This window comes from Diabrotica undecimpunctata, chromosome 10 (assembly GCF_040954645.1).
Source record: "Diabrotica undecimpunctata isolate CICGRU chromosome 10, icDiaUnde3, whole genome shotgun sequence".
Lineage (NCBI taxonomy): Eukaryota > Metazoa > Arthropoda > Insecta > Coleoptera > Chrysomelidae > Diabrotica > Diabrotica undecimpunctata.
The window spans coordinates 38,109,002-38,122,182 of NC_092812.1; the positions used below are offsets into that span (position 1 = coordinate 38,109,002).

The 13,181-nt window shown below is 29.9% G+C and overlaps 1 protein-coding gene across 1 annotated transcript; it reads left to right on the forward strand.

Annotated features, from left to right (window-relative positions):
* The first annotated feature begins 208 nt into the window (after positions 1–208).
* On the forward strand, positions 209–1,134 carry LOC140452170 (transcription elongation factor SPT4-like). The gene is made up of 4 exons (XM_072546268.1): positions 209–362; positions 420–526; positions 706–761; positions 830–1,134. Exons 1-4 carry the CDS (start codon positions 294–296, stop codon positions 946–948), a joined length of 351 nt encoding a protein of 116 aa, XP_072402369.1. The 5' UTR covers positions 209–293; the 3' UTR covers positions 949–1,134.
* The last annotated feature ends 12,047 nt before the right edge of the window (positions 1,135–13,181 follow it).

Sequence of the window (13,181 nt, forward strand, 5' to 3'; positions counted from 1 at the left end):
CTATGGCTGGATATAATATTGGTACCTACATGGTAATCAAAACACAGCGCAACACGCGTTGCATATATATACAGGAGAAGATTTGTTAAAAACTGAAATATATAAATCTGGGGAATTCTGTTCAAAATCTGGCAATTTTTAAAACACAATTTTTTGGACCTGGCAACGCTGCCTGGGATATTACCCAATAAGTAAGAAGAAGAATAATTATGAGGTTATGCTACTGTCAATTTATTTACTTTTTTCTAGATTTGAAGAAATCTTGGAGATCTTTTTTTAACTGAGAGTCTACAATGAATTTAGATTCTATACCAAGAGACCTGAGAGGTCTGAGAGCTTGTTTAGTATGCTCTCTTATAAAAGTAAGCTTTGGATCGTCTGTTTTTTATTTTTATTAAATCTCATTTTTGTGTTTGTAGAATTTTGACCAATTCGAGAAGGAAGGATGCGACAATTGTGAAGAATTCTTGAGAATGAAAAACAGCCACGATAATGTTTATGATTGTACTAGCAATAATTTTGATGGGTAAGTTGATCAGACAATTTTTTTTATGAAGATAATTGGCGATTAACCAAAAAGTGCTATACTTCTAAAAAGTATGATAAAAATGTTGTAATTAATATTATTGCTGTTATGAGTTAAAGTAGATACCATATAACATGGTTAACAAACTTGGTGCATAGTTAATTATCCTTTGTTTTTAGAATGATCTCTGTGATGTGCCCAGATGATAGCTGGGTGGCTAAATGGCAAAGAATTAGTGAGTATTTCAACACTACAATTTTAAATTTACACTAATCTTTTTAATTAATTATAAATGGTTTGTAGGTCTTTTAAGCAGAGGTGTCTATGCCATTTCTGTATCTGGTACCTTACCGAAGAGTATAATAAAGGATTTGAAAAGCAGAGGCATTACTTATAAGAGTAGAGATACAAGTCAAAGATAAGGGACACAATTACTTTAGAATGCAGTTTCAGCAAATACAAAATTAAAAAATATATGATTTTATTGACTGTATTTACAAATTATTTAGTTTTATTTTTAAAACTTGTGATAATTGTCATTTTATATTTCATTTCATTCAAATGGTGTAATTTATTTTTAATACATAATATCCAGTATTTCATTTAAATTGTATTTTGAATTGATAATTTATAAGCAGATAAAATAAAACAGGTTTTATTTTATCTGCTTATAAACACTTTGAAACACTTCAGAAAACCGAATTCGATAATGAATGCAACCAGAAAAATTCTTATGCACCAAAGTAAAACCACAGTGAAGACTTACCAGATAAATAAAAGAGAGAACCGCTTATGAAACTAAAATATATAGAGAGAAAAAAATCAGAAGATTCTATAAGCTAATACCAATCTAAAGAACAATAATTATCAACAGAAAATAAAGAAGTATTTAAGCAATGGCTAGAGCCCAGTGATCCAGGACCCAGATACAAGATACTTTTATAACATCAATAAAGACATGAGCTTTGTTTATAAATTTCACGGATAGGATCCATGTGTTATGGTAAAGTAAGAAAAGTGATTAAACAAAAACCCAAGCATGTTTCTTGACAGGAAAAATCATAGAGAGAAGATATATGGGTAATAATTCTTCGTTGAACTTAAAATGTAGGTAAAAATTTCTCTAATATTTAGATATTAAATCTAAAGTAATTGCAAAGTATATAGAGAATTTCCTAAACAAAAATTGTATATAATAATTATTTATTCTCAATATTTAAATGTCACCAAACCAAAAAATTTAAAATATTTAAATAAAAGTCACCAAAATATTTAAATTTCTTTTTATGTGTTAGTTTTTATCAATTGTCTAATATAATGTCCACAGCAAGTCCATCATACTTACCTTCCCGGTTGATTAAGTTCATCTAAGATACAGCTAAGAAAGACAGAATGATAAGAACATTCAGAGAGACGAAAAGTCACATATAAAGGATTGCCGTAGAAATAGAAGACTGCATTTTTGCTAAGTAATAGTAACAGAATATGTTGGCATTGGCAAAAAACAATAATTATCACTCAACAACACTCAGTTGAGTGGAAGTAAAATATCCATGCTTGTTTGTTAGTGGCCTAATGTCGCTGTTTAACTCAATTTTGTTGTACTTATAGGCAAATGTTAACATTTATGGTTAGGGACAAAATCAAAAGTTTTTCAAATTTGGTTATTTTGTGTGATTTAGCTTATTAAAGCCAAATGCAAATAATATTTTATTCTAATATTTATGAAATATAATTCATAAATGAGATATCCTGATATACAACCTGGTAGAAAACCAGATATATCAAAGAGGATTTCATTAATTGAAGACGTTAATACAGACAGCAATACTTATATGTACCGGAATTTGCTTTATTCTGAGTTGCTTCTAACCAGTTTTTTATATTTTGAAGACAACTTGACGAATAATATTTATTATCTTATATTTTAAACTGGCTGAGATAAAGAATTTTTTGATAACTAGAGAAAGAGCGGGCAAGATGGCATACCTACTTAGTTTATTTTCCATGCATCTGAAACATAGAGATAAATCATTCCTTTTGATTTATAATGATGAATTATTAATCAATACTTTATTGAATTGTATGCTTGTCTTCCCTTTCACGGCATTGTGGAGGCAAATATTTAACAACACAATTGAAGAGCAAGTGTGGATTTTACTGCATTACTAATAAGCTGATAATTTAAAAATCACTGTGTGGTCCACAGAATTTTTTCGATCTCAAAGAATGTATGAAATTCTATACTTGCTACTCATATAAAAAACAATAAGTGGGTACATTTATTTTCCAGGGTAAAAAAGATGCTACATGAAGACAAAAACGACAAAAATAAAAGTTTTATAATAGAGATATATCCATTGAGATATTGTAAAAATATTTTTTAAGGCTTCGGCCATTAGTCATTCAGCCAGGCAGTTATCTTCATCTTTAAGTGCCATCATCATACCTACTCTATTTTTCGAATGTTTTTTAAGAGTGGTTCATCTAGCAGTAATCATACCATTTTCTTAGATAGGGGAGACGGAGGTTAGTTGTTACACGGGGCAGGTTGTTATATTTAATTTTAATCAACTTAACGAGATGGCAGCACCTTTAACTCGACGTAGCCACTACATCTTAACGAACTTTAGTTAGCGTGCTTGAAGGTTGATCTGCACCCGCCAAAAGAGAAACTCTAAATTCAAAAAATTTGAGAAAGTATATGTGATGACTAGAAGTATTCTGACAACTTTTAAGTTGTCAAAAAAACTACTTTTTTACAAGTATAAAGCGGGAAAACCAAACATAGGATTTTGTTAATTTTTTTACGACATCAAGATATAATTATAAGAAACACATGAATTTTTTGAAAATTTTTGAATTTGCAGTTTTGTCCCAATAGGAAAAAATAATATATTTCGGCTTACAATAACAACATATCGATCGTTCGGAAGAAAAGGGTTACAACTCGGAAAAACTACTTTTGCAGAAGAGTTTTAAGATTTTTTTCGGAGTTTTTTTTTATTACCTGATCATTAATTAATAAAACTTTGTGATTTTTATTTAAATAAGTAGGCTAAGTTGGGTTTAATTAAATGACATAATTGTGATTTTTCTAACTGTTTATTTATTGTTATAAAAAAATAATAAAGAAAACCTAAACCACCACCAATATTTGTTTACGGTGTAAGCGACTTCCCAGAAATGAGGAAAAAATTTGCAGAAATAGCTGAAGCTGAACAATACGAAACCAGGACTATGGCAAATAATACAGTCAAAATAATTTGTAGCGATCCAGAAATATACAGAAAACATTGTTTAAATAGGACTAGTTAGCCAACGCAATGTATAAATTTGTTTGATTCTAATTGAGACAGTCACTAGATGTCACCACTCTTTCTGTCAATAGATTTTAATATACCATTGTTTGTTTGATATACATTATACTAGATGGTGCTATGTGAAAAAGTTAAGGACTAAACTAAACGTCCATTTTTGATCCACTGAATTAAATTCACCAGCGTTGCAATATTTCACTGACATAGTAGCAACAGGTTTACTTACAAATGTTACAAAAAACAGACCTTGAATCACTTAAGATATTCATTTAAAATAGAGTTATTACTATCAACTAGTAAATATCGTGTCAACTAAAATTGTACATAAACGTACTGTGGCTTCTAAATCTTCCTATATCTAAATAAGTTTAAAGAATTTAAATATTTTATTTTATTTGGAAGTGTATTACAAAAATTTGGTCCGAGGTAAGTAAAACATTTTAATTATATGTGTTTAAAACATAAAAAAACATTGTATGAGAAAACAAATTAGGTATTTAGAAATAAATTTTACCGGATACTACATACATTCGATAATATTTGAAAAAAGTGATTTTAAATTAAAATAATGTTACTTCCATAATATATAAATGGTTTTTTACAGATGGCCGGAAATATTCGTTGTTATTACAAATGTGGTTTATCACCATACAATATTCATGGATTAAGAATGTTCAGATTTCCGACAAAAATCTTTCGGCTTGTCAAAGATGGATATTACACTCTGGTAAGTAAATAGAAACTTTTTTTATATTCTTTTATTTTACACCGTTTCCGTTACGTAATTAACTTGAAAAAATGTTTAATTTTTTTTTTCATTCATCATTTTTTATTATCGCCAGGGTGCACGCGTCATATTCGAGATGCATTAATTTGAATTTTACGTTTTCGTTGGTATTATATGATATAATAAACTTCGGAAAAACAAATTAGTGAATAAATATCAAGTTAATAAACATAAACAAAGTATTAGGTATTTAAATATGTATTTCTTTGGCTATTTTTAGTTATTGTATTGAAAAGTAGAAATAAGTTCATCTTTATCGGAGAACTAATTTATACAAAGGTCCATCTGGGAAAAAATTATTGGTTTCACGTAAAAATTTTATACAGATATTTGAAGGTTCTAAAAGATATATGAGGGTTAGTTAATAATAAATCTGTGAAGACATACAGGTGATTTTGGCTATAAATGTTTTTTATCCAGTTAGAGAAAAATAGTTAAAATAAAAATTGTAGATTCAAAAAGTTCTTCCATTTGTGAGTTTCTAAATTAAAATATATAAAGAATTCACCAAAATAGTTGCAAAAAACCCTTGATTTTGCAGAAATTTATAAATTTTAATAACTTTGTTTTTGCATAATGGTATGTAATGTAACTAATAAAAATAGTAAGGATTTGTTTATCGTAGAAAGCGATTATGTAAACAACTTTTTGTTGACCTATCCCAGTTTAAAAAAAAATTATGTTTTACGTGCCACAGAAGCCAAGATATTGCAAATTCATTTTGCAAATTGCATATTGCATATTGCAAATCGCGCTTCATTTTGAAAAAGTTCAAATCTAAAAAAAAAACCGAGCTCAAATGGTTCTCCATTCTACTTTTCCGAAGCGGAATTTTACGAATACCATCATTTTAACGGGTTATAAATTTTTACTTCTTTACCGCATATACCATTATGTAAGTTGGAACGCACAATTCAGATCTTCATTTAGGGTCCCTTCAATTTTCAGCTCTTACTGTTAATAGACAATGGAAGTATGATTTTAAGAATAAAATTCTTTGGTTTTAAATATAAAATGCTCTCTTGCCTAGTAATGGTCATAGAAGATTCTGGTTTTTTTAGAAAGTGTGTTTTTCACCAGTTTTTCATAAGCCTCTAAATAAGTTTGTGGCATAAACGATATCAACGTTATTATAAATGTTTATAAACAGATTAAATAACCTATAAACTATTTGCTCTGATTGATATTTAGCGCACTTTAATAACTTATTAATTTCCATAATTTCAAGGAGCTATGTTACATGTCCTTGCCCAAAAAAGAGTTATTATAATTTATAAATAACTGCAAAAATAAGGTTTTTTTTGCAACTATTTCGGTTAATAGTTTCATGTATTTTAATTTGGATACTCTCAAAAATTACAAAGCTTTTTATGATCTACAACTCTAAAAAAGCTGAAAAAATCTTAAACAGGTATTTAAAGTCTCTAAAAGGTATATGAGGGGTAGCTGATGACAATTATGTGAAGACTTCAGCTAATTTTGCTTTGCTTTTTTATTAAACAATCATAAAAAGTGAAAAAAGTTTATGCGCATAAAACGTTTCTTATTCATGTTAGAGATATATGGTTAAAATAAAAGTTATAGATCATAAAATGTTCTCTAATACTGATATTTTTATAATTAAAATACATAAAGAATTGACCGAGATAATTTAAAAACCCTTATTTTTAAAGTAAAATTTATAAATGTTAATATAAATATAAATAATATAAATATAAATAACTTTCTTTTCTGCATAACGATATGTAATAACTATTTAAAATTATGGCAGTTAATGAGTTTTTAAAGTGTGCTAAATATCATACAGAACGACCATACAGTTTATGAGTTATTCAATTTGTTTATCCAGGAGACCGATTATTTAAACAACTGTACTTGTCCAAACAGTCACTCTAGGGTTATTTTGTAAATAGATATCGATTTTTATGGCTTCGTTTTAAATTATTAAAAAAAAACATCAAGATTATATTAAATTTGTTTTTAAAAATCAGTTTGAAGAATAACAAATTTTTAGCATATAAAAATTTCTAATAACTTTGACTTTTTTATGTCATACACTTGTATGTAGGCTCAATATAAAGCTAATAAAAAAAAACATTTAAAAAAAAACCAAAACCTTCTATGGCCCAGAGGAAATCAAATAGCATTTTTTTTCTTATTTAAGAAATTGCCAATATTTTCATTGTTTATTAACATTAAGAGCTGAAAATTGAACACATTGTAAAATAATATCTAAAATTTTATAATTCGATTTATAAATGGCATACACAGTGAAGAAGTAAATTAGTTTTGAAACATTAAAATAATGGTACTCGTAAAATATCGCAACAGAAAAATGCAAGGGAGATCTGTCCGCTGCAATTTCTCAGCTTGTTTCTTGTTATTGGTTATGGAAATTTCTTAAAGTTCGTTTTTTTTTTTAAAAGTGCTTTTACACCAGCTTTTCATTGAGCCTACGTACAGCCGTATGACATGAAAAATATCAAAAGTAGTATAAATGTTTAGAAGCTAAAAAGCACTTTTTCAAACTGTTTTTTTTTTTAATAAAATGTTGAAGTTTATAAATAAAGCTTCAAATAATCGATTCAAAAAACGTCAAATAACTGTCAAATAACACCCTTTTTAAAGTTCCTCACGGATTTTAAAGATTTAAACAGTGTTAAACAGATAAAGTAATATTGTTCTGAAGCTATTTTCTTGTGGCATTTTAAATTAATTACTATTTAACTGGGAATAAGCCACAATTAAAGGTTAAAATACGGTTATTGACGTTTCAATTTCCACTTCGGAAATCGTTCTCAAAATATTTTGAGAACGATTTCCGAAGTGGAAATTGAAACGTCAATAAACGTATTTTAACCTTTAATTGTGGCTTATTCCCAGTTAAATAGTAATTAAGATAAAGTAATTCATCGACGAGTTAACAATACGAAGCGAAGTTCTTTAATCACAATGTGATAAGAAAACAAGTATCAAATTTGGTTTTATATTTCAATAGTCGAATTTAATTGCGGCTATATTGGTGTAATTAAAGAAAACCAGTGAAAATCCCAAGAAATAGGTGAGATCCTTTTTTTCTTTCTTTCCAGTTTGGAAGAGGGTCCATTAGGTACTCACATTTAGGTATTGAGTTACGGTCTGGGTAACCAGGACTACACATCATGAACAGCAATTAAATATTTACATTTACACAAAACAACTTCAACTCCAACCCAAAATCATATGTCGTTGACGCAGTCTCTAGACCTCTTTCCCGTTCGTTTTCTAAAAGGGAACAAGTTATTGTCATGCACTCCATTTTGAATACTGTTTTATTTAAATATATTAAAGAAATTGGTAAAATAGTTTATCCAAAAAATATTACTTTTACATCTCGCATTTCGAATAATCGAATCTGCATTTTCCTCACTTCTACCGACATCGTTGATCAACTAATACACCGAACGTCATAATTAATTCCACCGTCATCTTTATCTGCAGGCTTCTTTCTGCGACCAAAAGAATCCTTATTTCAAATGTATCTCCTTTCATCCCGCATTCCTAATCGAGCAGTCCCTAAAAAATACGGAACATCAGATGATCAATAGGCATATATCATGAGTTTTCCTAGGGTAACATTTGAAATAGCTGACAAGGTGAACTTCGAAGTGCAATCTTCTCTGTTAATTAACCATGAAAATACATCCTTTAAAATATTTTTATTCTCTGACAGACTATAGTGTTTTCTTTGTAAGCTTACGGGTCGTACCGTGGAGTCTGATTGCAAAGTCTCCAGTTGACCAGATCAGACACTCATTGCAGCTAATGCTCCTCCCTCTTCTTCATTTTCAGCTGACTCTAAGGAGTCCTTAATCCTGAATCCTTAACTTCATCAAAAGAATTTCTATCTTCGGAAATTGAGTCCATCTCCGTTAACTGCATACCCATCCTGGCTGCCATTATGGATTTATCCATCTCTCGTCGTACTAATTCAAAGCCCATGTTGGCAGTAGGACAAAAAAGGGGACACTTCAATGACAGTTCTCATGATACTCCTACCATCTATCTTCATCCGGTATTCTTGCTCTATTAAGTTCTTTTCCTCCTTCGACATTTTCAATGCCACCGAAACCAGCCAAAAAATGTCCAAATCTAATCTTTGATTGGATTACTCGATGAAACCTTATTATATTTCCGCTATAGAAATGATTTACAAAGATACTCCGACTAATTTTACACTCAATTCCATGCAACTTATTACATTTCTTGAGAACTCTTTTGTATGTATCACCCCACTACAAGAAGCTTAAAAATCCTCCAACATAGATGGTATTCAAAAGGACTTATTGCAGCTCTACATAGGTACAAGGAAAAGATCACTAAAAAACCGTATCACTAGAATCTTAAAAAAGTTAAAAGAACAGCATATCTCCGACTTACAAGAGTATATATAAGTGCATCCTCTGATAAATCTTCTGATGTCAAATCTAATCACAGCATACATGATGAATAGAATTTCTCTCTTTCTCTCGCATTTATTCATTTTTTCTGCTCTCTGTATATTTTTACTTCATCTTTTGCCAAATTTAGACACGATATTTAATTAAGTAAGAAAACTTTATGTACATCAAATACTAGCCCAAGTCCAGTTTGGAAAAAAAATTGTTAACAAAAAATAACCTTAAAATATCCAATCTCTTTTTTAATCGAAAGGTTATCCTTGACAATTAAGAGACAGCCAAGATTCTGGCAGAAAATTTAAAATAAAAGTTTTGCAACAAATCTGGACCTAACTATATATACTCTTTTCTTCCTTCGCCCTTTCATTATTCATCCTCAGTTTCACAACAAGATACCAATCATCCGAACTCTCTTATAAACTATTTCGAACTAAAAGCTGCACTCAAATCCTATAAAAACACAAAAATTAGGGTTTTCTAGAATTATCTTGAAAAATTTCTCGAAAATTCCTTAGGCACCAACGAACCTCTAAATGAAGCCAGTAAATTTACCACTGACATACCGCTGACAATCGTTAATGAAAGATCTTGCCCTAATCTATACTAAGATAAAAGAAAAATCATTACAAAAAAAAATTTTGTTAAAATCCTTTATAAAAGGTACATAAATTAAAAAACCCAAACGGGCTATGTCATGAAGACAAATTGTTTTCGGAATCCATATTCCATCATCAGTGTCTAGGTGTACATTTTTTGAGCCACTAAATATCTGGATAAAAACCCGATAAAAGTTATATGTTACAATTTAGTTTACATTATTTAGTTTTATATATTAGGATGTTAAAGTTACCAGTGGATATGATAACTCCACTCTCATTTATAAAAAAAACTGTTTCACAAATCCAAGGCAATAAAACTAACCTTCATCCTATGAATTTAGTCATCCTTTATTCCTATATCCTAACTGTTTCTCCTATCATCTTCTTCAACAACACAGTTATCTCTGACAGTCAATTCATTTCTGACACACTCGCTAATGGGATTGAAGACAGATTCAATAAAAGTAATATAGCTTTTACTCCCAGTTCTTTACGCGCTCAATCTTTCTCCACCATCTCGTCAACTCCACACGATGTCAAGTTTATGAACGGCTTGTTTACCCTAAATAAACTAAAATTTACCTTGTTTTCATTTACAAAATCTGCTGATGATCCCGATGATATCCCTTATATATTTTTAAAAAATCTCTCTAATACATCTCTCTCCAAACTTCTCGAAATTTATAACCTTATCTAGAACACACAAAAATTCCCAGATGTTTTACGCAATTCTATAATCATTCCAATTAAAAAACCTGACCAGCCCTCTATAACTCCAATATCTTTCGTCTGATTTCTCTTACTTGTATTACCTGCAAACTTCTTGAAACAATGATCAATGAAATACTCACGTGGTTCGTTAAACAGTATAATATTATTCCCGATGCTCAATCCGGCTTCCGACGTAATCGGTCTACTATTGATAACTTTTTTATTTTTCAAACACACATTTCTTAAGCAATCTATAATCAACAAGATGTCGTAGCAACTATATTTAACGTTGAAGGGGCATTTTATTCAATCTCCAGAAAAGCAATCATTGACAAAAACTCCCACTATAATTTAAATGGTAATATTTTCTCATTTGTAAAAAAATATCTAATTGAAAGAATCTTTAAAGGGTAAACTTTTTCGATCTCTTCCTCAAAATTAAGGTGTCCCTTTAGAATCTGCATTAAGTTTAACTTTATTCATTCTTGCCATCAACGAAATTTGCCTCCCATCAAATATGTTCAATACGCTGATGACCTAATCATTTACTGCCATCTTAAATATGTCCCATCCTCATATAAACTTATACAAAGTGTAGTAAATCTACTTCAAGATAGATTTAACAAACTAGGATTATCACTCTCTGAGAGCAAAACCAAATTAATAAAATTTTCCATAGGGATTTTCACTCCCTTACCCCAAATTTTATTTAACAATTCTCTACTTTCTGGTGTTAATTATTGTAAAATTCTCGGTTTTATGTTTGACTCCAGATTAAATTGAAAAAATCGAATATCAATTGTTTTAAAAGGTTGAACATTTTTAAACCCTCAGTCATCTTCAATGGGGTGCCAATAAAACTACTTCTAGGTCTGAGCGCTTTTCGCTTTAGTCCTATTGAGAGTGTATACCGTGAATCTAATGAACTTTCTCCTACCCTAAGACGATAATCACTTCTACTTTCGTATGCAAATCGTATCTGCAAATCCATGTAATCTTGTTTATTCCCTAATTGCCACAATGCCGTCTTCTTCCACTAACAATAACCAACACCTTATCATAAAACCTATACCTCAATTAATTTGTCCACTACTTAAAAATATTGACCTTTTTCTGACTAGTTTATTTCCTCTACCTTTACTTCCCCTCTGGGCTAAAGATATCCCTTCAATATATACCTCACTCACTATTTTTAACAAACTTGAATCTTCTAACCTTCTTATAAAGAAAGCATTTTTAGAATTTAATTCTCTATACAGATGCTTCTAAAACTACCACTGGTATTGGTTGTGCAGTAACCACTAAACATGAACTTGTAAGATCATCTCGGTTACCCTTAATATGCAACGTTTGCACAGGTGAACTATATAGTATTGTGTTGGCTTTTAAATGCATCTCACATCAAAACAGACATATTGCCATTTGTTCAGATTATCTTTCATATATCCATTTAGTCAATACAATTTTCACTGAGCACCTATTAGTTCAAAACATTCATGACATATACCAAAATCTCTCTGCTTACGATGTAACAGTCTCTCTCATATGGCTGCCTTCTCACACCGGAATTACTGGTAATAAAACAGCAGATCATTTTGCCAGGAGAAGAAGCTACCAACCATGGGGTGACTGAAGTCACTCCAATTCAACTAGCTAACGAATCTCGAAATTCGTTTTTAAAAAGTCGGTAGAGGATACTTGACAAAACTTAGAGCAAAAGAGCAAAACAACTTTTCATAAACTTCAATATTTTATTGGTCATCTCTCCCTAGACTTCATAACTAGAAGAGAAGCATCGACTATTACAACTACGAATCAACCATACCAAACTTACCAACTGCAAACAATTCACCAACCTGTATAAAGCACTGGATTTGAAACCTACTCTAAGGAACTAGAGAATTGTCTACCTCTTCCTCAACTGTAAATTGTATATGTTGATTATGATACTTGAAAATGTTGACTATTTCAATAATTTTGTGTTTAGGAAGTGCCAAAACTAAATCATCTACATATCTTTAAAAAAAGGAATGAAAAAAGTGCAATTGTTGATACAATCACTGATAACATCATCCTTGATATAGCTACTTAGAATGGGTGAAAGACTAGATCCCATACCCATACCCATACTACCAAAAAAATTAAAAATATGTTGGCATAACTGCCAAGTTATTTATATTTTGAATACAGAACTTAAATTGTTTTTTCACTTTATTGTGCAGAAAATTGCCTTTTTTTTCAGTTGTGTTAATAATAATATTGTTGTAGGTAATGCTGCATTGGAAAGTCTGGAGCTACCCGATTTAAAAAAAAAAATTTCTATGCAGTAAGCATTTTGACCAAAACTATCTAAATGCAAACCAAAAAAATATAGTGAGGTAGAAGAGGAAGGTTTGTTAACGACACCACGCGTTTTTCATACGTTTTCGATAGCAAAACAACCATCCACGGTGCCAATAGTGTTTCGCACTACATACATTGCTTATTTTAGTTCATGAAAACAATGTTACAATCAATTTTTATCACTAATTGTATCTCTATCACTTTGTAATTTAAAATTATTTCATTAATAAACAGCTCATTCATTTAAACTTCTCATTCATATAAACAGAAATACAAAACTGGTGTTTATATTATAAAATACATAAATAAATAAAATAAAGGATACTATTTATTAAAGTGTTGTTAATTATTATTCCTTTTATCCCAACACATAGATTAATTTGTCCCTAAATATGTGTTGCCTCTTGTTGTGGCATATCGATGTGTTTTTTTTATATTTACTATATTTTCAAACGT

Excerpts from the sequence above, each read along its gene's own strand:
- LOC140452170 (XM_072546268.1), top strand. The coding sequence starts at position 294 with ATGAATTTAGATTCTATACCAAGAGACCTGAGAGGTCTGAGAGCTTGT. Across the intron at positions 363-419 it reads TAGTATGCTCTCTTATAAAA|AATTTTGACCAATTCGAGAA; the intron begins GTAAGCTTTGGA and ends TTGTGTTTGTAG. Across the intron at positions 527-705 it reads ACTAGCAATAATTTTGATGG|AATGATCTCTGTGATGTGCC; the intron begins GTAAGTTGATCA and ends CTTTGTTTTTAG.